This window comes from Podarcis gaigeae (assembly GCF_964106915.1).
Source record: "Podarcis gaigeae genome assembly, chromosome: 10".
In the NCBI taxonomy this organism is placed as follows: Eukaryota; Metazoa; Chordata; class Lepidosauria; order Squamata; family Lacertidae; genus Podarcis; species Podarcis gaigeae.
Window position 1 is genome coordinate 18905721 of NC_139686.1, and position 26468 is coordinate 18932188.

General features: G+C 45.8%; 1 protein-coding gene across 3 annotated transcripts in view; it reads right to left on the minus strand.

The window, feature by feature from the left end:
- B4GALNT3 (beta-1,4-N-acetyl-galactosaminyltransferase 3) overlaps window positions 1-26468 on the minus strand; it is a 75385-nt gene that overhangs the window by 17299 nt on the left and 31618 nt on the right. For all 3 annotated transcript variants that reach the window (XM_083700058.1, XM_083700057.1, XM_083700059.1), the window contains exons 2-7: window positions 16865-16968; window positions 15090-15170; window positions 3102-3197; window positions 1951-2041; window positions 686-786; window positions 71-138 (exon numbers count right to left, since the gene is read on the minus strand). In XM_083700058.1, coding sequence (XP_083556184.1) covers window positions 71-138; window positions 686-786; window positions 1951-2041; window positions 3102-3197; window positions 15090-15170; window positions 16865-16968 — 541 coding nt within the window. The remainder of the gene's footprint in view (window positions 1-70; window positions 139-685; window positions 787-1950; window positions 2042-3101; window positions 3198-15089; window positions 15171-16864; window positions 16969-26468) is intronic.

Sequence of the window (26468 nt, forward strand, 5' to 3'; positions counted from 1 at the left end):
GTCCGTGACAACTGAGTAGACTTGCAGCCTGCTGGGCAAAACAGAAGCAGCAGCTAAGTAGTTCACTCACTTCACTGGCCTCGACTTCTGGCTCTTGAATTTCCCGAACTCCCCAGGTGCCGTCCATTCCTTCCCAGTCTGTACAAAGACAGAAAAAGTCCCCTTTACGTTATTCCTCAAGCAGATGGAGTTGCAACACACTCCTTGTTTGCTTACTGAGCAGCTGTGAGCCCTTCCGAAGTTAAATAATGCAAGTGTTCAATAATTTACTAAAGGATATGCTGGCTATGTTCTACCTCCATTGTCAAAAGGCATTATATGCCTCTGAATGCCAGTTGCTGGGAACCGCAGGGGGGCAGAGTGCTCACGCCTAGTTTGCAGGTTTTGCATAAACATCTGGCCGGCCACGGTGAGAACATGATGCTGGAAGAGATGGGCCATTAGCCTTATAGGCCAGCAGGCTTGCCTTATGTTCCTGTGGATCCAGTGCTGTTGATTGGTATTTTTAGTCATTCTTGAACCTTGAGGCAGAGCAGCATCCAGCTGTTGCAAAGCAAAGCTGAAAGAACAGTAGATGTCCAATATCTTGCGAGGGAGTTCACTGCCAATTGCGACACCATTGCTAGGCTTGCACATTGGCCACAGTGCCAATCGCTGCTGCCCCACCAGGCCCCAGGTACTGTACCTTGCCAACACTTGCCAACAGCTGGAGGTCCAAGGTGCTCTCGCCTGGACTCAGCCAGAACTCTGCATTGTTGTCGGCAGAAATGGCAAACTGAAACTCACCTAGAGAGAGAAATTCCTGGGATTAACTGGTACATTAGGAAATTCTGTTTGGAAGAGAATGGCTTTCTTCTCCAATGGAAGGCAAGCCTTAACCCCTCCTTTGAAGGTGGAAGGGGAGGAGAACCAGAATGTGGACACCTAAACCTCTAGTTTTGTGCTATGAGAGCAGAAAGGAATGTTCCAAGTGCTCTTCTTTGCCTGACCTACTCTTTTCTTGTTGCACTCTCCTCTCCTGTCATGGGCACTGCAACAAACTGGAATGCATACTGCTGATGAAATAATTGGGACTTATCTGGTTATATATTTATTTATCCAACAGGATTTATATGTGGTGCCTGCCACAGGTTGTTGGACTACAACTCTCATCAGCCCTAGCCAGCTGCAAGCTCTGGTCCAACATCTGGAGGGCACTTGGTTGGCAAAGGCTGCTCCCCAAAAGGATGGGAGTTTTACAAGGTTGCCAAGAAGTCTGCTAATACCTCTATATCCGAAGTGACAAAGCTCTTCTAGTCTGCAGGTCAGTTCATTATCTCCCCACCCCTGGCAGGCCACTTGGAATGCCCACCTGACAGTCACCTGACATCCTAGTGACATCAGGGGTTGCTACACTTTGAAGCCCTTATTGCTGCGACTTCTAAGTACAGCATTGGGCTATCTGAAAGCAAACTGCAAGCAGTCCCCCTTGTTCTCATCAAATGAGTTATTATAAAGGGTCAAGGTATCACTAATAATTCCAGAAAACTTGTTGAGATGCTATGCTATACACGTTTTGAAACAGCAGTATGGGGAAAGATTTTGTAAAGGCATGTCACACATCTTTTCTCTGCTACAGGGTGGAGGCAGCTATGGTCCACCAGATGTTGTTGGACTACAATTCCCATCATCCTTGACCGTTGGCTCTATGCTGACTCCAGTTTAAGGGAGTTTGGAGTCTAGCAACATCTGGAGGGTCTCAGGCTCCCTACTGCTCATCTGTGAGAAACCCCAATAAGTTTCTTTTCAAATGAGCATCGAATAAGAATGAACCACCTTCTAAAATCTGGAAACAGTACATAAATATCTGAAATAAATAAAAAAACATAAAATGTTGTTTTGTTCGGGATTAAAGCCTTCTGTTTTCATCAGATTCCCTCCAACCTGGGCCCATATCAGTCTCTCCCTCACCATCACTGAAGGGATGCAGATAGCCAAAGATGCGCAGCCCATAGTTTGTCCACTTGGGAGATGCCGCCAGTTTCTTCAGAGTAGTCCGTGTCTGAAAGTGTAATGGGGAAAAGCAAGTCTGCAATTATTAAATTGGGTTGTTGTTGGTGGTGGTGGTGGGGGAAGCATCTATGGGGAGAAGGTAGAGAAGGGAGCACAGAAGCAGAAAATGAAGAGCAAAGGCTGAGTAACCTGAAATAAGGAATGGCCCTGGGTTGGTCATTGCTCTCTATTTCCTGGAGTGTTTTACAGGTTTGGATTTTCCTTGTCAGTATGAAAAACATGCAGCCCTACCCCTATATCAGCCCAACCCCTCATCTGCCAAATCTGACAGGTGAGTAGGACCGCCCACAATGATGTCAGGAGCAAACCTCTTTGAAGGCACATTCCCAGGACACCTTCAAAGAACCTTCAAAGAACCTTGCTCCAGGATCACAAAGAGGGTTGCATCGAAGGCCTTGCACAACTGAAGTTTTTTTTGCTCCATGTTAGCAGGGGGTTCAGTGAAACCCTGTTTGTGACTCTGGAGCAAAGTGTGCTCCTACCTCTCCCTTTGCAGTTGGGTGGTAGGAGTTTAGCTTTCTCAAGGATCATGAAGGAATTTGCAATGAAGCCCTTGCTAAAACAGATATATTCTCTCTCTCTCTCTCTCTCTCTCTCTCTCTCTCTCTCTCTTTCTCTTTCTGGCTACTCTCTAGAGGTAAATTTCAGTGGCCAGGTATCTTCCACAATGCTTAAAAACAAGCAAACCATGAAGCTGGTGGTTCTTCAAGTCAAAACCCTACTCAGAATGAATCCCGATGAATTCAATGGGAATAACTCCTAGCTAAGTGTGTATAGCATTTGCAGCAAACGTCTGCTGACTGTAGCAGTAGTGGCCGGTGCCCATTGAGACAGGTAGGTAGGGAGGAAGGCAGGGAAACCAAAAGTAGGTGGAGCCACACCCCGAGAAGTTGTAGGTAAGAAGGCAGGCAGGTGGAAGGAGGTTGGAGGGACAGTGTCCCATTCGCCAATACGGGACCAACCTCCACTGACTCACAGTTGGTTAGGAAGCTGGGCAGAACCTAAGAAAAGAGGACCCTCCATTTGGCACAAGGATACAAAAGACTCACGTGGGGATGCAGCGGAAAGTGGAGGTTCCTCCTCAGCTGTTCCACGGAGCCACCGCACCAGTCCTCAAAGACATGAAGGTTGACTTGGCCCTGGAACTTCAAGCATAAGGAGATACTCCTATTATCCACAGTCCGGATGATCTGGTGCCCATATGGCACACCCACTCATTTGCAACCTGGTATAGCAAGAGGGTGTGTTGACTTGCCAAAGGTTTTTAAGAGGAATGTATTCTCCATCTGAGACTTTTTATGGTTTAGTAGGGAAATAACCAGAACTGTTCCAAATTGAATGAAGCCTTTCACTTGCCAGTTTTGCATAGTTCCATCCTGTTCCATCCCAGCTGGGCCTGGGATCTATTCTAAATGAGTGCTGGACGACAGTCCTAATTTAAAGCTTACTCAACAGGTGCATTAACAGTCAGGTGTGTGCACAGGTCTTTTCATGTACTTTATCAGAAGTGCTGGCTGACTCGAATTACTAGACATGCACATTGGTGGCCTAGAGATTTCTACTTATTTTAAAATGGAATTCTAGGTTACCAGGCCCTGCAGCCCAACCCTTTCTGGGTAAACAGCTTTATAGGGAGAAGTAGATTTGCACAACAAAGAGAGGCTATAAATCTCTAGTCTCACGTGGGCTGCAAAATGGTCGTCTCTTTCTACACAGCAAATATTTATTCCTGCCAGACGTGTTCCTCGAAAAAGAGAACTAAGAGCAAGGAAAAGATAAGAGGCTCAAACGTTGCTGAAACAGAAAGCTATGGGGGTAAGGGGAGGACAGAGAGCTTGGGACACCTTCCTTACGCCATATTTTGAAAAGGCATATTTTATTTATTTATAAAAGTATTCTTATACCACTATATCATAAAAAAAGCAGTTTACAGCAATAAACAAACAGGGAAGGGGATATTGCTTTTTGTTGTTGCTGTTATGCTGTGGGTTTTTTGTGTTTATATATTGAAAACCGCCCTGTGATCTTTGGATGATGGGCAATATATAAATTTAATAAATAAGGGATTATATTGTGATAATAAGGATTGTTGGGAAAAGGATTATATGGAGAAAATAATAAAAATTCATTAAAAAAATAAATGAATTTAATAAATAAATAAAAATAACATAAAAGCATAAAAAAGTTTAAAACGAGAGGTGGCCAGAAAATGAATTTCAAGATCCCTATACAAAAAATCCAAACACTCTCATTTGTGCTTCCAGGTTGGCGCCATCGCCGAATGGCGGACTCCCTCCGAGCCCCGGAGGGAGCCTGCTCGGCAGGGGCTGGGTCCTACCGCACCGGCGATGCGGGGACCCTTAAAAACCACGGCCACGGAGGCCGTGGACATGGAGACTCGGCTGGCACCGCTAGCGCCCTCCCGACTCGTGAAGGAGCCTTTTTAAAGGCTACGGATCGGGTGCCGGGGAGAAGCGTGGTGCTTTGAGTCCTCCGCTATCCCTGCCGAGCGAAGCCGCATGCCATCCAGCGGAGAGCGCTGACTTCTTCCATTGAGAATTCGGACTTTCAACAACAACCTGTGAGTAATTTGGAAACCGGGTTTAAAAGGAGAAAAAAAGAATTTTTTTTCGGATTTGATACGAGCGGGGGGGGATCCAAAAAGGAAGTCAGTCCCCCTCCCTACTGTAAACCTTCCAAAACAAGGACTGGGAAACCAAGGTCCAAAAAGAATTCTATTGCTGATAAAAACTAAGAATTCCACGATGGGAAATTACAAGAACTGTGCTGGAGGAAGAATTGAGGGAGAAGGAAAACGTAACCCCCCCCCCTGGGAACCGGGGTGATTGAGGAGAGAGCCTGGCGAAAAGCGAAGGAGATTTTGACAGCTGTCAAAGTAGCTGTCAAAGTCGGAAATTCAAAGAGGACCTTAATACGAGGACTTTGCTGGTTAAATTTTGTTACAATTAGTTACAACCCGTTAAAACTTGGATACAAAATGGCGAAAACATGGATAACAATCGGACTTTTGGACTAGAGAAAACAAAGTTACAATAATCCCCTAGAGGAGCTTCGGGACATTACAAAGAAGGTCGTAAGTGGAAAAATACCATCGGAATTTTACAGGACTGGTTATCTTCTGGGAAAGCTGCAAAACGGAAACAATATTGTGTCTACAGGGTGTTCAGCTAAAGGAGACAATAGAATTTTCTATTGAAGAAAGGAAGGGACTGAACGCAAGTTTTTGTTCCTGAATAACAATAACCCCTGCAGACTTACTAAATTTCTGAACTAGAACGTTTTAGCAGCGGAACAAGAGGAAACTGGACTACAACTTGGAAAGAACAATAGGGGGAGCGTTATTAAAGATTTGATGCTAAATGGTTTAAAAATAACTCTAAAAATAATTATAAAAAGAAAAAGCCAGCAAGGAGTTGGGGGAAAAATGTGATTTATGGACTTTAAAAATTCCAGGCAGACAACATGGATTGGTGGTCAGGGGGAAACTAAACCGGGGACGGGGGGGGGGGGAGAAATAGAATCCAAAGGCTTGTCAACTATTTTCTGAATTGGTTTTCTTTTACTTACTATACTTTCTATTTCTTATATTTCTATTGTGTGGGGTGTCTTTATCATTAAAAAAAGGGAAATTGTGGAATGGAAAGGGGGTGGGCCCTGGGGAAAGAACTTTTGTTTTGTTAGTAAGGGTATTGATGGGGATTGTACAAATTTAAACTTAAATTCGACTAATGGTTTAAACAAACTAAGTTTTAATTAGAACTGAGAGCTTGTGGAGCCAACAATACGATAGGGGAATATGGTAGGGGTGGGGGAAAGAGGGAGTCCCGGAAAGTGGGTGTATGAAAATAAGGCTTTGAATGTACTTTAATCTTTTCTTACTGTATTTCTGAAAATCTTAATAAATATTATTTTAAAAAAAAAAAAAACACTCTCATTTGTGCATCTGATGCAACCATACCCAAACTAGAAAAATAGTTTTATGTGTTACTTTTATACCTTGTCCTTTTCCTCTTGGAAACCTCGAGGAAGGATGGATTCCAGGTGGTCACCCTTAGAGGCACTGACCACACCCAGAGCTGCTTAGCATCAGGCAAGATGACTTGGTTGCTGTAAAATGCCCTATGCTATGGTGTAGACAGCAAAGGGTCCTCTAGATATTGTTGGACTTCCGACTCCCATCATCCCTCACCACTGGTCATGCTGACTGGGATGATGGGAATCGGGGTCCAACAACAACAACTGGAGGACATCACTTGGGCTGCCTTCTTCCCTATGACCAAGTTCCACAGGACCAGCCATTTTCTGGTTGCCATCCTGCAAAACTCAAAATATAGAAGTGCAGCATTGAAAGCAGCCCCTTGGAGAGGGGTCTGTAATTGCTAGAAATAAAGGAAACAAAAAGCTTTGCTCTGTTTTTTTATTGTTTGGCAGTTCCATATCTCCAGGGCAAATCAGCTACACACAATCTGAAGAATGTGTAAATGCAGGTGAAGATAAACTAGACAAAAAGGAGGTTTGAGTCAGAGAAGAATGGAGGCATTGTGGTGCAGCGTATGACATTCCCCCCTCAGTTTTGCTTATAGGATTCTTGTGTTTCTCCACTGAACATCCAGGCTTCTCCTCCCTAGATAAACTTCCAATGATTATAGCCATTCTATAGTCACGACTTGGATGCAAAACTATGCACTTGTGAAAAATCTGTTAAGAAATGTCAGCAACAAGGACCTCTTCTATTCTCAGGTATAGCGAGGAGGTGAAAAAGAAGGCAGCAATGTCATCAATTCTTGCAGGTACCGCCTGTTCCAACAAGCAAATGGTTCACTTTCAAGTACTGCCTAGGGTCAGTAGCACTCCCGTTACAAATCCTAGTTCAGAACTGCCAGTTCCAGAATACCTTTAAGACTTGTAGTTTAACAACATGTGTCTGTACTGTCCTGTAGTCAAAAGCTTTCTTGAACACTGAACAACCATGAAAACTCAATTCCCTTAGGACAGGGTTGGGGAGCTCTCTAACAATTGCCGCTGCTGGTCAAATACAGTGGTACCTCGGGTTAAGAACTTAATTTGTTCCGGAGGTCCGTTCTTAACCTGAAACTGTTCTTAACCTGAGGTACCACTTTAGCTAATGGGGCCTCCCGCTGCTGCTGCCGTGCGATTTCTGTTCTCATCCTGAAGCAAAGTTCTTTACCTGAGGTAATATTTCTGGGTTAGCGGTGTCTGTAACCTGAAGTGTCTGTAACCTGAGGTACCACTGTACTAATGAGCACTTTTGCTTGGCAGAACCACAGCCTGGATCAGGGGTAGGCAACCTAAGACCTGGGGGCCGGATGCAGCCCCATCGCCTTCTCAATCCGGCCCACGGACGGTCCAGGAATCAGCGTGTTTTTACATGAGTAGAATGTGTCCTTTTATTTAAAATGCACCTCTGGGTTATTTGTGGGGTATAGGAATTCGTTCATTTCCCCCCCTCCAAAAAAAAAATAGTCCGGACCACCACATGGTCTGAGGGACAATGGACTGGTCCACGGCTGAAAAAGGTTGCTGATCCCTGGCCTGGATGCACGAAGAACAGCAAAAACTCACATGGGGTTCTGCTGCAACCCTCATGAGTGAAGTAGCACCAGGTTTTCAAGGTCAATCCCCGTTCTGGTTTTCCATTCTTAAAAACTGCTATGTGGGGGAAAGATGCCAAACCTCTTCTTCTGTCAAAGATGCCTTGTTGTTGCAAACCTCCTTTTATTGCCAGGAACACATATCTTCTGTTCAAACGAAGACTAGCTCTATTACATGCAGAAATAAAACCATCTCCAATCCTCTTTCTGGGCCCTTTTATCAGCCGCAGGAACCACAGCGCAATAGCATGCTTAGGCAGATGCTGACAATACAACAGAAGTATTGAATACCCCCTGTAATTAATTTGTGAAGTGGTATGGATTTCTCATGCTTAATCCACAAACTGCTATGTTTCAACGGTAAATTAATCTGAGGAACAAAAAAATAATAAAAAAATCAATTCAGGAACAGAACAGGGTTCAGTTCATAATCCTTTGATTTGCCTCAGATGACCATGCAGCGGCAAAGCATATGCCCGCCCTGCCCAGGGCAGGCGCGCTCCCGAGGGGTGTGGGGTGCGGAGCGTGCCCTCCCAGGCATGGGATAGCCACCCACGTGCACGGAGTGCCACCCATGGCCGACATTCGGCGCACCACCTGCCCGTGATTCCCAAGCCTCCCCCAATGGTCAAAACGAAGGGGGAAGGGGGGAATGCTGCTGGCAAAGCGGCGCAGCTCCCCCACTTCCCCCAACAGCTTGGGGTAGGCTTGGGAGTTGTGCGCGGGCGGTGTGCCAGTGTCACCCCCCTCAGCGAAGACAGCCGGGGCAGTGTGCCCCCACTGCACCCCCTTCCTCCGCCCATGTGACCCTGCCCCCCGAAATTTGACAGAAATCAGTGACAATATAGGTTAGCTGATATCACAGGTAAAAAGAATCTGGGTTACAAAGGGTCTCTGTCAGAATTAGCAAAACTGTAGGTCGATGTGTGTGGAAATAAACCCACCTGCCATTTGCCATGGCTTTGCAAAGTTTTATCAACACAACTTCACCAATTCCAGAAAAATGAGATGGAAAGCCTTTAAGCCCAAATAACTAAACAAAGACAATAAGGCACACTTCCAAACCAACCAAATAAAGGAGGGCCAGCGGTGAATGGGGTTAGATACAAAAGTGGCCAAAGTAATGGATGAGAATTTAGCCTTTGTACATTAGGCTTTTCTCTAGACACGCTACTTTTTATCCTCCATCCAGGCAAGAAGTATTATTATTATTATTATTATTATTATTCTGCCTTTTACCCAGAACCAGGACTCAAGGTGGCTCACAAAAATTAAAATAAAGACAGATAAAATATACACAGATAAAACATGTAAAAAGTTATTGCTAAAAAGTAATAAATCTATCTATGGAATTAAATAAATGTAAAAAAAACCCACTGTGATGGGATAATGAGCTGCTTGTGCGTAAAAGCTTGATCCCTCTGGGGTTTGGCTGGTCACCCAAACCTAGGCACTAACGGAGCCCCCAAAGCATGACTCCGTCAGTCGCTGGTAGAATCCGACAGTGGGCGTCTACGGAACTTACTCCAACATAAAAGCTGTTTGACGGACATACGCCTCCTGGACTCTCTGTGTGACAGCTTCCGGCGAGGGGTGGGGGTTGCTAAAGGGGGTCTTGTTACCTCCTCACTGTTCTCACTAGAAGTATCCCAGAGCCTCTCCCCCGATTCCCTTTCCGCTGGAACTCCTGCTCTCCCCCTACTGGTTCCTTCTTCTGCTGTAGAGTCTCTCCTATTCTCCTGGAGCCTCTCCACCACCTGTCCCTCCGATGGCAGTTCCCTGACATCCACCTCCCCCCCAGGGCCCCCTTCACCCCCCCGCCTCCTCTCCCACTGGCGGTGAGGGCGGAAAGCCCCGGAAGGAACTCTCCTCGTCGTCCGAGGATTCAAACACTTCTAACCACGGCGTACCGTCTCTCTCCTCGTCTTCCTCTTCTTCGTCGGAGTCGGCTTCCTCACCCACCCCTGACTCTGGGAACCCTTCAAACTCCCCTTCCTCATCGGTGGTCCCAAAGTGTTCCCTTCTAAATCGTGCCACTGGTTGTGGTTTTTTTGGGAAACGCTGATGAAATGTTTCTATTAAAACCTCGTCCTTGACTAACTCTGCTGGTACCCAAGTGTTTTCCGAGTCAACTTCCCCCTCCCATTCTACCAGATATTCCACCTGATTCCCCTTCCACCTGGAATCAATGATTCCTGCCATGTTCATGTCGCGTTCTCTCTCTTCTATCACGGGCGTTTGGGTGACCTCTCTCTCACGCTCCCCCCACTCACGTCCCTCTCGGTACGGCGACAGTAATGACCTGTGAAATACTGGGTGCAATTTCATGTGACTGGGCAGTCTGAGTTTGAATGTTACTGGGTTGACCTGCTGTATGACCTCAAAGGGTCCCAATCTTTTGGGTCTCAATTTCTTACTCCCTCCCTTGAACGGTAGTCCTTGGGTGGATAGCCACACCCGGTTTCCCACCCTTATAGTTTCACCTTCCCTCCTATTTCCGTCTGCTTGTTTCTTATATTCTTCCTTGGCTTTCTCTAAGTTAAGTTGAAGCTGACGGTGGATCGCTTCCATCTCTTCAAAAAAGTGTTCCGCCGCCGGCACGCTCCACCTCTCCCCTCCTTCTCCTGGAAATGCCCGGGGATGACACCCATAATTTGCCAGAAAAGGACTCATCCCTGTGGACACGTTCTCCGCGTTGTTGTAGGCAAATTCTGCCAGAGGTAACTTATCTACCCAATCATTTTCTCTGTCTTTTACATAACACCTCAGGTATTGTTGTAAAATCCCGTTTGCCCTTTCCGCTTGCCCATTTGTTTCTGGGTGCCGGGCAGTTGAGAAATTGAGTTCCACGTGCAGTAAGCTCATAAGTTTCCTCCAGAACCTGGAAGTAAACTGTTTCCCTCTGTCGCTGACCACCCTCAAGGGGGCGCCATGCAACCTGAAAATATGCTCTACAAATAACTTGGCGGTTTCCTCCGCGGTGACCGCATGGGAACAGGCTATAAAATGACACATCTTAGTTAATAGATCTACCACCACCATGACAGCTGTTTTGCCCTTGGATTTTGGCAGGTCCGACATAAAATCTATGGATACTGCCTCCCATGGCCTTTCTGGTGTGGGTAAGGGTTGTAATAGCCCCGCTGGCGCCACCCTCTCCCCTTTCGCTCGCTGGCACCTGTCGCAACCCCTGACATATTCCCGTACGTCCTCCCTCACCTTGGGCCACCAAAACTCTCTGGTAACCAACCACATGGTTTTGTGCTGTCCAAAATGCCCCGCTGTGGGGCTGTCATGCAACTGCTTGAGTACTCTGCCCCTCAGTTCCCCATCTGGTATGTACAGTGCCCCTTTGTAATACAATGCCCCGTTCTTTTCTTCAAACCCCCCTGTGTTCTCCTCTGTCCTCCTGAGTTCTCTGAATTTCTCTTGGGCGTATTCATCGTTCTCAGTACCCTCTGTCAGTTCCCTCTGCCCCACCAATGCCGCCCCACACACCCAGCGGTCTTCAGGGATTACATGCCTTGCCTCAGGCGCTCCCTCCCCCTCTAAGTACTCAGGTTTCCTGGAGAGAGCGTCCGCCCTCACGTTCTCGGAGCCTGGCACGTAACGAATCTCAAAGTGGAATTTGGAGAACCCCTGGGCCCATCTCACTTGTCTCTGGTTCAGCACTCGTGCTGTTCTCCAGTATTCCAGATTTTTGTGGTCAGTTCGGACTTGAACCTTGTGCTGCGCACCAATCAGCAAGTGCCGCCATCTCCAGAATGCTTCATGAATGGCGAGCAGTTCTCGGTCGTATACTGTGTAGTTCCTCTCGGATTTGTTCAACTTCCGCGAGAAGAACGCACACGGTCTCCATTCGGACATATCTTTTCCCGGCTGGATAAGCACGGCCCCCACCGCTCGGTCTGACGCGTCAGTCTCCACCCTCATTGGTTGTTGTAGATCTACGTGCAACAGTTGCTCTTCCGACGCAAACGCCTGCTTTAAGTGTTCGAACGCCCGCTGCGCTTCTTCCGTCCAAACAATTTTTTTCTTGCTGCTAAGACAATCCGTGATGGGCGCTGTTAAATGGGCAAAGTTTTTGATGAACTTCCTATAGAAGTTTCCGAAGCCCAGGAATCTTTGCACGTCCTTCTTGGTCTTTGGTGTTTTCCATTCCAGTACCGCTTGAACCTTGCTGGGATCCATGGCCAATCCCTTGTCAGACAACCGGTACCCCAGGAATTCCACCTCCCTGGTATGAAACTGACACTTCTCCAGTTTCACCCACAGCCGATTTTCTCGCAGTTTGCTCAGTACTTCTCTTACATCTCGCACATGCTGCTCCTCATTCTCTGAGTATACCAGGACGTCATCTAAGAACGCTACGCAGTTCTTGTAGAGCAATGGCCCCAGGACGTGATTCATGAACGATTGAAAACAGGCCGAGCCCGCCTGTAGACCGAAGGGCATAACGAGGTACTCAAAGGCCCCCAAGGGGGTGAACATAGTGGTTTTCCACTCATCCCCCTTTCTCACACGTATCAAGTTATATGCCCCTCTAAGGTCCAACTTGGTAAAAATTTTCCCTTTTCTCACCCGTGTCAGAATGTCATCAATTCTAGGCATAGGGAACGTCACTGGTTCTGACACCGCATTTAGGCCCCTGAAATCACACACAAGCCTGGGTTTACCCGTGTTTTTTTTGTCCACAAAGAACACTGGGCTGCCCCCCACCGCTCGTGACTCTCTGATGAAACCTCGCTTGAGGTTCTTGTCAATGAACTCCCTTAACTCCTGCATCTCACTGTCTGACATTGCATACAGCTTGCCCACTGGCAATTGTGCTCCTGGGAGTAAGTTAATTTGACAGTCAAAGGGTCTGTGCGGGGGCAGTTTATCTGCTTCCTTTTCGCTAAAGACGTCAATCAAGTCAGCGTATTGTGGTGGCACCTTCCCCTTGTCCATCACTTCCATCCCTGCTAGAGTGGCCCTGGCCCCTGTCTGAGCCTCTCCCTCCTTGCAGTGTTCTAGGCAATGTGCTGATCCAAAGGAAACCACTCTCTGATGCCAGCCTACTAGCGGATCATGTAGTGCCAGCCAGCTCATTCCCAAGATAATAGGAGCTCCTCCCAAGGTGGCTACGTTAAACGCTATCAGTTCTGTGTGTCTTGCCACCCTCATTATCATTGGTACAGTCTGTTGGCTCACTTCTCCTCCCAACAGTTCCCTCCCATCAATCGTGGTAACCTGCAAAGGCTTACTTAATGGGATAGTCTGTATCTGGTGTTCAGCTGCAAACTCCTTACTCGTGAAATTACAGGAACTACCTGAATCCAATAGCGCTTTTATCTTTAGTGGGTGTCCGTTTGCCAGTTCCAGCAACACCTCTATCACAAGCGCTGGTCTTGGAGGTTCCGGCGTGGGCACATTCACTACTCCCTGGCCTGGCTGCTGTGCCCTGATGTTGGCAACCAGGCATTGGCTTTTACTTGCTCCTTGATTTCTTCTTCCTCCTTTCCCCCAACAGTTCCCGCCATCCCTTGCCATTCCTTCCTTTGCGGACAGACTCTGGCAAAGTGACCTGGCTGTTGGCAGAGATAACATCTCTTGGCGCTCTTTCCCTCCTTCTTCCGCCCCTCACTGGTGTTTGAAACTGCGCGCGCGCTGTTCCAAGTTCCATCGGCTCTGCTGGCGGGAAAGGCTGCTCCGGAATCTCCGGAATGCGGAGGTCCTTCCAACGTTCCCCCTTTCCTTCCCACTTTTCCAAAGCTCTGGCTTCCTGGCGCGCTCCTATGGACAGCGCAGATTTAGTCAGATGGTCCATAGACTCCGCCCTAGGCGCCCGGGAAAGTTCATCTTTCACTGACGGAGAGAGCCCTTCTTCAAACAGCATTTGAATAGGTTCACTCGCAAGGTCCCACCCCAGTCTATGAATCAGCATGGTGAACTCAGTCCAGTACTCACGTACAGATCGGCTCCCCTGTTTACACGCCATTAACTGCTTGCGCACCACCCCTTGCTCAATCTCGCTGGAAAACATCAAGTCCATGGCGCAAAAAAATTTCATTGTATCCTTTAAGATTTCATTATTGGCTGCCATCAGGGGCCTAATCCAGTCCCTCGCCCCTCCCTCTAGATGGCCAATCACGTACGCCACTCTAGAGTTCTCATCGGGGAAGTCATCAAACAGTAGATTGAGAGCATATTGCATCTCTGTCCTAAAGGCTTGATAGTTCCTGGGATCCCCCCCAAATTTCTGCACCAATCCAGGCACCTTTCTGGCAAGTGGGGTGGTTTTTCCCTTATCCGCATCTTGAGCCCTCCTCTCCTCGAGCCTCGCCGTTTGCAGCGCGAGCTGGACCTCCAACGCCCTGTACCTTTCTTCCAGGCTTGGACCTGCTCCAGCTCCAGCTCCTCCGGTTCCGGCTGGTTCGCTCATGATGCCCTCTGCTTGCACAAGCTGCTTTCAAAGACTGTCGGATTGCTGTGATGGGATAATGAGCTGCTTGTGCATAAAAGCTTGATCCCTCTGGGGTTTGGCTGGTCACCCAAACCTAGGCACTAACGGAGCCCCCAAAGCATGACTCCGTCAGTCGCTGGTAGAATCCGACAGTGGGCGTCTACGGAACTTACTCCAACATAAAAGCTGTTTGACGGACATACGCCTCCTGGACTCTCTGCGTGACAGCTTCCGGCGAGGGGTGGGGGTTGCTAAAGGGGGTCTTGTTACCTCCTCACTGTTCTCACTAGAAGTATCCCAGAGCCTCTCCCCCGATTCCCTTTCCGCTGGAACTCATGCTCTCCCCCTACTGGTTCCTTCTTCTGCTGTAGAGTCTCTCCTATTCTCCTGGAGCCTCTCCACCACCTGTCCCTCCGATGGCAGTTCCCTGACACCCACATATCTACTAAAACACAGATAGTAAAACAAAAACAGCACAGGAGCCCTTTCCATCAAAGCTGTCGGTTCCCCAGAGCTTGCTGGGGGGAAAAAAATGTTTGCAGGAGTACAACAAGGAGGGAGCCAGTCCAGCTTCTCTAGAAAGGAGGGGAGCAGCCACCGAGAAGGCTCTCAATCACATCCTCACCATATGGACACAGACAGCTCAAGGGTTGCATATCAGAGTTCAAGGAGCCATAATTGTACACTTTCAGTTTTATACAATTTTAACAGTTTTTATTATGATGTATTTAATCTCTCATATCCTACAAACACTGTAAACAAACAGTTTAATGGCTGCTTGTATATTAGATCTTTTGTTGGGAGCACAATCCAGAGGATATTTATAAATAAAACTTCACTAAGTTTTAATTCCAACTAATTTGGGCATTTTCTGAATAAACACGGACTAAATGTATGAAATGCATCTTACTTAAATGGGTTTATTAATTCAGTTGCAAGACCTTATATTAAACACTAACCTCAGGCCTCCAGGTGGCAGAGTTAATCAAAGTTGCAGGATCTGTCTTATTGTTGCTCCTTCTGTTAACTCTGCTATGAACCTATACAGAATGAAAAACAAGAAATAAGGCTGGCTAGAATATGTCTCAGAGGTGGACAACTGGTGGCTTGTGGACCACAAGCAAATCAAAACTTGTTCAAAACAAAAGATAAAAGAGATGCTGAGGTCACTGGGGACTGCACAGACTGAAGATAAAAGTGTGGCAGACAGGATGGATGGATGGTGTGTGGGTGTGTCTATGAGAAAGAAAATGGAGGAGAAAATTTATCTTAGCTGAAACCTGCTTCCCTGCCACTACAGCAACAGAGAACAAGTTTGCTTCATCTTCTATGGGACAATGCTGCAGATATTTGAAGACAACTATCATGTCTCCTCTTAATCTCATATCCTAGCTTAAACATGACATGCTCTTTCAGTCATTTATTTTATGACTTGGTTTCCAAAAAGCCCTCACCATCTAGGTTGTCTCCCCTGTAAGCATCCCAGTTTGTCAATGTCTTCCTGGAAATGTGTCACTCAGAAGTGGACAGAGCAGCCAAGATCAATGTTCTTCAATCCTGGGTTCCCAGATGTTGTTGGGACTGCAGCTCCCATTATCCCTGACAACTGGGTAAGCCGCTGAGGGTGATAGGAGTTGGGTCCCTAGGCTTTATTGAACTACAAGGCTGGACTACATTGGTCTAGACTACAAAATGAATGCTCCATATGTCTTCCAGGAAAATCTGAGAGGTAAATCAAGCTGCTGAATCCTGTTTATTCTCTTCTGGCGTGTACTCTTTGTATTTGGGCCAAATACACCCAAGTGCTCCTTTTTCTTGCTACCTTCAGTACATTTTCTGACAGTTAAGGTGGCAAAAAGCGATTACAGAATCATAGAATCACAGAATTGTAGAATTGGAAGGGACCACGAGGGTCATCTAGTCCAACCCCCTGCAATGCAGGAATCTTTTGCCCAATGCAGGGCTCAAATAAAAAGATTAAGGAATTGAATTACTGTATTCATTTTGCTATAAAAAGTTAAGGGGCAGGTAATAAAAGTATGCCAAAAGCACACTCTCGGCAGAACAGATTAAGAATTCATCCTACTAAAATTTATTGTGATTTCTCCACCTTTTTAGTCTTCCCATGATCACACAAACTGAGCCCATATAGGCAGGTCTTACCAATGCTCTTGAAAAGCAGTCAGGTGAGTCAGCAATGGCAGGGAGTTCCTACTGTAACTGGGGTGGAGTGGATAGACAGCCATAAAGAATGCCTCCCTTTTTGTTCCTGCTGCAAATACCTGATAATTATCTGTAATTATTAAAAGAGTGCCCTCTGCAACTGCAATTGTATCCAAGAGACTAATTAGCATAGCTGGTGTCTAAGGTGTGCGGGGCATAAACTGTTTGGAATAAAAGCAATGCATAATTTTAGCCACACCTTTGTGTAACAATTCAGGATCCAGTTCTTATCTATTAACATAGACGGTAAACACTTACAGAGACTGTACACTGATGAAACTTGATTTTGCAACCCCATTTCTTTTCACTAACCTGAGACTTGAATTCATTTGCTTTTAAATCTGGAGCACTTACTACGATTTATGATTACAAATAGGTAGCCGTGTTGGTCTGCCAGGTATCTGAAGAAGTGTGCATGCACACGAAAGCTCATACCAAGAACTAACTTAGTTGGTCTTTAAGGTGCTACTGGAAGGAATTTTTTTTGTTATGATTTATGAGTTCAACTTACCAGATTTTCTGGTTTCTGAGGCAGATAAAACTGCAGGCTTGGATCCACTATAGGGCTGTCCTGGTTCCTCAGAGCTTTAGCTAGTTCACTCCAGCTTCCATATCCTGTAAGGTAAAAGGAAAATGCGGAAATAAACTTTCAGGTTAAAAAAAACAATGGCAACTCAACCATTATGGAAGCACCAACAATTCCTATAGGCTAGAAATGGGAAACCTCTTTGCCTCAGGGTTAAATGCAGCTGCACCATCCTCAGATTGCCTTTGCCTGGCTGGACTGTGTCCTTAAACAGTCATAACATCTCAGTGAGAGGTGGGGTGTGTGTCGTTTGTTTGTTTTAGAAAACTCAGGCTTTTGTGTGGCTGGAACATAGCCTACTCTGCAAAGACAAGAGTCACATCCTTTGCTCCACCCACTTTTCGACCTTTGACCCTAGCCATGCACTGCATGGAAGGTTGCCCACAAGTAAACATGCATATCCTCCAACATTTATCTAATGAAAATAATAATAATAATAATAATATCATACCCCACCCATCTGACTGAGTTGCCCCAGACAATCTGAGCAGCTTCCAACATATATAAAAAAGGAATAAAGCATTAAACATTAAAAACCTATACAGGATTGCCTTCAGATGTATTCTAAAGTTGCATAGTTACTTATCTCCTTGGCTCAGGGATTGGATAACTCCATACCCGCCAACATTTCTCCAATGAAAGGTGTGGGGAAGAATGAAATTGTTATTTTGGGGAAGAATTGCAACGATAAAAATGAATGTGCTACCAAAGATGTTATTTTTGTTTCAAACAGTTCCAGTAATCAAAGGGGCAGTGATTTTTAAAAATTGGCAACGAGAAATTTCAAGGTACCGTATTTTTCGCTCTATAACACGCACCTGACCATAACACGCACATCGTTTTTAGAAGAGGAAAACAAGGGAAAAAACATTCTGAATGAAACAGTGGATGTATCATTTTTGTGCTTCATGCTGTGGCCACAGACATGTGATCCGATGGTGAATTTGGGGTGACCCAATGCAAAAATCCTGAGAATCCCTGTGGATCCATGCTTTGTAACCACATTTTTGCACCATTGCAGCCCCAGGCAACAGTGGGTGTGTGATTTTTGGGGGGCAGGCTGTAGCCATGGACATGCTATGTGCTCTGATGGTGAATTTGGGGTGACCCAATGCAAAGATCCTGAGGATCCATGTGGATCCATGTTTTGTAACCACGTTTTTGCACCATTGCAGCCCCAGGCAACAGTGGGTGCGTGATTTTTGGGGGGCAGGCTGTAGCCATGGACATGCTATGTGATCTGATGGTGAATTTGGGGTGACCCAATGCAAAGATCCTGAGGATCCATGTAGATCCATGCTTTTTAACCACTTTTTTGCACCATTGCACCCCCAGGCAACAGTGGGTACGTGATTTTTGGGGGGCAGGCTGTAGCCATGGACATGCTATGTGATCTGATGGTGAATTTGGGGTGACCCAATGCAAAGATCCTGAGGATCCATGTGGATCCATGCTTTTTAACCACATTTTAAGTGGGGAGGGAAGGAAAACACAGAACGGACAAGGAGCACGAGAGGGGTGTGCAGAGAAGCAGCTGGCTAAGAATGCAGGAGAGGGGTATAACGGGAGGGAGGAAAGGAAGGCAAAAGTTTTCCCTCACCTACCCACCCAAGCCAGCCAGCTCGCCCGCTCTCTCTCTCTCTCTCTCTCTCTCTCTCTCTCCCTCTCCCTCCTGCATGTTTTCAGCAGCACTCTGCTTTCCCCTCTGCTTGCCTGGAGGGGAGGGGCTTTCCCTGCTCTTTGTTCCATTTGAGCAAACACAGCAAGGAAACAGAGGAGGGTTGGCAGTAAGACCCTGAGGCAGAATGCAGGAAAGCAGCTGCTTCCTCTTTTCAGGTTTCCCTTCTCCGAGACTCACGATTTGATTTTTGCCTGATTTTTCGGCTCCAGGGTCCACACATTCGCTCTATAACATGCACAGACATTTCCCCTTCCTTTTTAGAAGAAAAAATCTGCGTGTTATACAGGGAAAAATACGGTATATCTGGCAGGGTAAGAAGCCGAGGATAAAATTTAAGATATTGACGGACGCAAAAGAAAGAGGAGGCTTCACCCTGCCAGACCTGAAATTGTACAGTGGTGCCCCGCAAGACGAATGCCTCGCAAGACGAAAAACCCGCTAGACGAAAGGGTTTTCCGTTTTTTTGAGGCGCTTCACAAGGCGAATTTCCCTATGGGCTTGCTTCGCAAGAAGAAAGCCCATAGGGAAATCTCCGGGGACCTCTTTTAAATGCTGGCAGTGGGGAGCAAAGCCTTTCCCCCCCCCTCCGGCCTTCAGAAGACGTCCAGGAAGGCCTGCGGGGGCCGAAAGGCTTTGCTCCCCACCGCCAGCATTTTAAAAGCGGTCCGGGATAGCGGGAAGCGCTTCCCGCTATCCTGGACGGCTTTTGAAGGCAGGCGGCGGGGGGAGCAAAGACTTTCGCCCCTCACCGGCCTTCAGAAGAGGTCCTGGACCTCTTCTGAATGCCGGCGGGGGGCAAAAGTCTTTGCCCCCCCCCCCGCCTGCCTTCCCGGGAGAGCGGAGAAACGCAGCGCTTTCTCCGCTTTCCCGGATGGCTTTTGAAGGCAGGCGGCGGGGGGGAGCAAAGACTTTTGCCCCCCACCGGCCTTCAGAAGAGGTCCTGGACCTCTTCTGAACGCCGGCGGGGGGCAAAAGTCTTTGCCCCCCCGCCTGCCTTCCCGGGAGAGCGGAGAAATGCAGCGCTTTCTCCGCTTTCCCTGACGGCTTTTGAAGGCAGGCGGCGGGGGGGAGCAAAGACGTTCGCCCCCCACCGGCCTTCAGAAGAGGTCCTGGACCTCTTCTGAACACCGGCGGGGGGCAAAGGTCTTCCCCCCCCCTGCCTGCCTTCCCGGGAGAGCAGAGAAACGCAGCGCTTTCTCCGCTTTCCCGGACGGCTTTTGAAGGCAGGCGGCGGGGGGGGGAGCAAAGACTTTCGCCCCCCACCGGCCTTCAGAAGAGGTCCTGGACCTCTTCTGAACGCCGGCGGGGGGCGAAAGTCTTTGCTCCCCCCCGCCTGCCTTCCCGGGGGCTTTAAAACCGCCCCGGGACAGCGGAGAAGTCCGCTGTCCGGGGCGATCTTAAAATGCTGGTGGGCGGCAGCGCTGCCGCCCGCCAGCATTTTAAAAAACCCCGGGACAGCGGAGAAGTCCTCTGCTGTCCCGGGTTTTTTTTAAATGCTGGGGGTGGGAAGAAAAGCCCTTGTCCCCCCCCCAGCCTTCAGAAGAGGTCGGGGGACAGACTGTCCCCGGACCTGGACTGAAGGCAGTTTCCTTAGGAACGCACTGATTGATTTTCAATGCATTCCTATGGGAAACCGTGCTTCGCAAGACGAAAAACTCGCAAGACGAAAAAACTTGCGGAACGAATTAATTTCGTCTTGCGAGGCACCACTGTATTACGAAGCATCTTGCCTCTGTTGGTTGAAGGAATGGATGAAATTAGAAGACATGGATGTGTTAGATCTTGAAGGTTTTGATAATAGATTTGGGTGGCACGCGTATTTGTGGTATGACAAGAGACGAGTATGTAAAGGTTTTGAAAATCACATTATAAGAAGGTCTTTGATTGAAGTGTGGAAAAGATATAAAAACTTGTTGGAACAAAAAACTCCATATTGGTTGTCGCCGTTGGAGGCGATAAGTGTGAAGAAAGTCAATATGACAGGGGGTTGGGTGACATATGAGAAGTTAATGTGTTAAAGAGTAGGGAAATGGAAAATGAGATCATTTGAAGAAGTTAAGGACTATGTGAATGACTGGCTGTATTATTTTCAAATTAATGAGATGTTTAGAAAAGATTTAAATCAGAGGGGTTTTGCTGACAAAGAATCAAAATTTCAGACAGAAATATTGAATAATGATTATAAGAATTTAGCAAAAATGTATAAGATATTACTGGAATGGTGTACAAAGGATGAGGAGGTTAAATCAGTTATGATCGACTGGGCCAAAGATATAGGGCATAATATTCAAATGGAGGATTGGGAAAGACTGTGGAAAGATGGTTTGAGATTCACTGCATGCACAGTTATAAAAGAAAATGTTATGAAAATGATGTACCGATGGTATGTAACACCTGTGAAGTTAGCAAAAATGTATAAGATAAGTAACAAATGTTGGAAATGTAAAGAAAAAGAAGGTACCCTTTTCATATGTGGTGGGAATGTAAGAAGGTAAAATGCTTTTGGGAAATGATTTATAATGAATTGAAGAAAATGTTGAAATATACAACGAGATCAAAGATTTACAGAAGATTGGGAAAAGTTTATCCAATATATGCAAAAACTGAGTTATAATAAAATTACGTTTGTAAGTTTTAAGGAAGCTCTGTGAGGGGAAAGGGTTAAAAGGGCAGAAATGTGTAAAAAGTAACAATAGGAAGGAATGGCAGACAAATTGAGGGAAGTCAAAAAAGAGACGTAAGATGTAATTAAGATGTATGGAACCAGAGAACGCCATGGACCAGAGAACGCCAGGCACCTCTGTCCTCCACTGCCTCCCACAGTTTGGTCAAACTCATGCTGGTAACCTCGAAAACACTATCCAACCATCTCGTCCTCTGCCGTCCCCTTCTCCTTGTGCCCTCCATCTTTCCCAACATCAGGGTCTTCTCCAGGGAGTCTTCTCTTCTCATGAGGTGGCGAAAGTACTGGAGCCTCAGCTTCACAATCTGTCCTTCCAGTGAGCACTCAGGGTTGATTTCCTTCAGTATGGAGAGGTTTGATCTTCTTGCAGTCCATGGGACTCTCAAGAGTCTCCTCCAGCACCATAATTCAAAAGCATCAATTCTTCGGCGATCAGCCTTCTTTATGGTCCAGCTCTCACTTCCATACATCACTACTGGGAAAACCATAGCTTTAACTATACGAACCTTTGTTGGCAAGGTGATGTCTCTACTTCTCAAGATGCTGTCTAGGCCTGTCATTGCCCTTCTCCCGAGAAGCAGGCGTCTTTTAATTTCGTGGCTGCTGTCACCATCTGCAGTGATCATTGAGCCCAAGAAAGTAAAATCTCTCACTACCTCCATTTCTTCCCCTTCTATTTGCCAGGAGGTGATGGGACCAGTGGCCATGATCTTCGTTTTTTTGATGTTGAGCTTGAGACCATATTTTGCGCTCTCCTCTTTCACCCTTATTAAAAGGTTCTTTAATTCCTCCTCACTTTCTGCCATCAAGGTTGTGTCATCTGCATATCTGAGGTTGTTGATATTTCTTCCGGCAATCTTAATTCCGGCTAGGGATTCATCCAGCCCAGCCTTTCGCATGATGAATTCTGCATATAAGTTAAATAAGCAGGGAGACAAAATACAGCCTTGTCGTACTCCTTTCCCAATTTTGAACCAATCAGTTGTTCCATATCCAGTTCTAACTGTAGCTTCTTGTCCCACATAGAGATTTCTCAGGAGACAGATGAGGTGATCTGGCACTCCCATTTCTTTAAGAACTTGCCATAGTTTGCCGTGGTCGACACAGTCAAAGGCTTTTGCATAGTCAATGAAGCAGAAGTAGATGTCTTTCTGGAACTCTCTAGCTTTCTCCATAATCCAGCGCATGTTTGCAATTTGGTCTCTGGTTCCTCTGCCTCTTCTAAATCCAGCTTGCACTTCTGGGAGTTCTCGGTCCACATACTGCTTGAGCCTACCTTGTAGAATTTTAAGCATAACCTTGCTAGCGTGTGAAATGAGTGCAATTGTGCGGTAGTTGGAGCATTCTTTGGCACTGCCCTTCTTTGGGACTGGGATGTAGACTGATCTTCTCCAATCTTCTGGCCACTGCTGAGTTTTCCAAACTTGCTGGCATATTGAGTGTAGCACCTTAACAGCATCATCTTTTAAAATTTTAAATAGTTCAGCTGGAATACCATCACTTCCACTGGCCTTGTTATTTGCAGTGCTTTCTAAGGCCCATTTGACTTCACTTTCCAGGATGTCTGACTCAAGGTCAGCAACCACACTACCTGGGGTATACGAGACATCCATTTCTTTCTGGTATAATTCCTCTGTGTATTCTTGCCACCTCTTCTTGATGTCTTCTGCTTCTGTTAGGTCCTTTCCACTTTTGTCCTTTATTATGGAAATCTTTGTATGAAATGTTCCTTTCATATCTCCAGTTTTCTTGAACAGATCTCTGGTTCTTCCCATTCTATTGCTTTCCTCTATTTCTTTGCATTGCTTGTTTAAGAAGGTCTTCTTGTCTCTCCTTGCTATTCACTGCCTTGCCGTGGCGAAGGGGTTTGAAGAACTCAGAGAAGCTATGAACTATGCCGAGCAGGGCACCCAAGATGAACAGGTCATAGTGGAGAGTTTTGACCAAACGTGATCCACCTGGAGGAGGAACTGGCAAGCCACTCCAGTATCCCTGCCAAGAAAACTCCATGGACAAAGACAACAGGCATATAAAAGATATGACGCTGGAAGATGAGCCCCTCAGGTCGGAAGGCGTCCAACATGCTACTGGGGAAGAGTGGAGGGCAAGTACAAGTAGATCCAGAGCTGATGAAGCGGCTGGGCCAAAGCCGAAAGGACGCTCAGTTGTGGTACGTACATCTATTACCTTGTTAGCATATTTGACATATGTAATAAAGGAGGTTGCTCCCTATGAAAAAATTCAAGTCAGGGTAAATTAGTAAAGGCTTATCCAGACAATTTCAAGAAGTCTGGTTTTCCCCCTGTAGCACTGCGTGCAGATCACCTCTGACTCTGTAGGAGTCACGCCAAAGCCTGCTTTGCATGGAATGGGACACTATTTTTAGTCAGAAACCCCTATCCACGACTCCACATACATTCCAGATCAGAAAGAATACACCCTTTATTTATAATAGTTAAAATAAAAAGGTCCACAAAATATTGCTGCAGAGAGATGTTTCAGCGCTGCTAGTTTTACCGCATTCCCCTTTTCTTTTTCAGGAGATATATAAATATCCTTACAAAAAGTAACAGTAAGAGTTGTTTTCCCATAAGAATTGTAGACATCAAATTTTACTTTCATTAACAACAGTGATGCATCTATGTTCTATGGAGAGCCATATTTTCTGCCCCCCACACTGCCAAACAGTTCCAAGCAATATTAATTTGGTCTGATTACAGTACTGTAACCCTGATACCCCATTTAATTTAACTGGGAATAAGCTCCATTAAACATAAAAAACTTACTGCTGAGCAGACATACTATATACCTAAGTCCTTAAAGTTAACTGTATAGTGGATTCTTAATGCAAAATAAATCAACTTTATTTTTGCTGCATACATGAAATTTGCTGGGGATCCAGGATTAAATTTGCTTTAAGATCCACATACACACGAAATACTAATATTTGCACACACACACAAATAAATATTGGAAGCACCTGCCTCAACAACAACAAAAAAACAAAAAACTGGTTTCTATGATGAAAGGAATCACAGGGAAGGAAGTTAGGCAAGCAGCATAGAATCCTATCACCCGCTGACCAAAACAACTCAGTTGTCCTCAGTCCCCACCCATTGGCTGAAAACAGCTCTGCTCGCTCTCATTGGCTGAGGACACAGCAGCGCCATGTTTTGCTTTGTGTGTGTGTGTGTGTGTGTGTGTGTGTGTGTGCCAATGGCTTACTCTTCTTTTTTTATATAAAAAATGGAAAGAGGCTGGGAAGGGAGAGGTATCCAGTTCCAGGCGCTGTGTATTGCCCTGAGGTCCCGGGCCCTCTGCCAGTGGCCCAGCCGGTCCACCCCTGCCTCTGACCATACACACAGCAGCAGTGCTATATACAATTTCAGCCAAACAACTGCAGAGAACAGCACCAGATGAAGCAATTAATCCATTGATGTGTTTGTCAGACACCTGGTGCCATGATTATCCGAATACTTATTTTTCCACCTGATCCTGTAATTAAAACTGGCTCCCTTCCCAGTATGTCCCTGTAGTCACCAACCTAGCACATTAAGAGAAGACAGAGCATGGTTTGTGGAGCCTGATTAGATTTTATGGTGCAGCAATATCTAGGCCATGTTGCACCATACACAAGATTATGTTGCCAACATCCATCTATTGCTCGCTCTTTTATTTCATGTATGCAAAAAAGAAAAGATAAAAATTATGTCCCATCAGCAACCGGGTCCCAGAATATATAAGAATAAAAGGGGAGTGGGGTAGCCAGGTAGTTGTTTTTAAATACATAAATAAAGCTAGATATAAAACCAGACCCACGTGTTGCAGATTAGGTGGTTTGACTTGCATTAAAAAAAAGTTTAGTGAACTTTTATTGGTGTTTTTGCTTTATAAAAATCCAACTGCACCATCAGTTTAAATTTGAGGATGAGGATAAAACCACTAAGTAGAGTCCCTGCATGCCTATGGGAAGTTTGCCTTTAATTCCAGCACGACCAGAAAACCTAACAAAAGTCTTCAGAAATAAAGAGCTTTTCTGTTTTAAGAGTAAAAATAAATTATTCGCTTTGATCATGACTTGATCCACGTTTTTGCATTTCCAGGATCCAGTGTTTGATGTCCTTAAGCCTCAGGGTGCCCCCTCCATGGGAAGTGTGGAGGGTGGCAATGAGAAAGCCTTTATGGTGGTGGCCCCCCTGAAGCATTTCAGTAAATTTTAGTAGTTTTAATAGTTTTAACAGTAGCACAGTTTTTTGGGTTTTATAATTAACTTCTTCATCCTGCTGATCATTTTCTGTGCTGTTAATTGGGGTTGTTATTTTAGATGTGGAAGCTTTTTACGTAGAGCTTTAAATAACACAAGAGTGGGTTACTTATGCTCTTATGTGATCATCTTTATTTATTTTTCATGGTGTTTCCTATTTTGTATGTTGTAAGTTGCCTAGGGACTTTGGTGCAGGCGACACACAGTTATCAATAATCATAAATAATGGGTGATATCCAATGATAGTCATAGTAGATGCATTGAAAATAAGAATCAGTTTGTTATGTGAAAACACATCAAACCAATATCTGAGCTTGTTCGACTCATACACTGAAGACGATAAGTACAAAGTAGAAACAACTAATCTAATATGTAAGTTGAACTATAATCTTACATTATCCACAATGACTTTGTTAGGTAGGCTACTCACAGAGCTTTATGGTTGGGAGAGAGTTTAACCCTGGTCTTCCATGTTCAAAAGCAGCTGCAAGAGGAGACCAAGTGCTAAATTAATGCCTCTTTGCAAGGGCTATGCTCTACAAAGTGCTGGGGGATCTGCCAAGTTCAGGTGACAAAGTAGATCTGTACCAGGAAAAAAAAATTAATTGCACAAAGCTTGGATAACCCAACAACCTAACTGTTGTGTGAAAACTAATCAGAATCACTGGATCTGATTAGAATCTAAGATTATTCTTCACTATCCATGGCTGTGTGGCTGACATAATAAAGCAACTGATTGTTAGCGGCCAACAAATTGAAATTAAGCTCTTGGAAAGAACAATCAGTTCAAGTGCCATTGCTAATAGCACATAACTACCAATCAGGTTAGCAGTAGAGTAGATGCAATCATGTTTAGTGCCGAATGCACAATTGTCTAACTCCCATAAGTCTACCGCTTTTA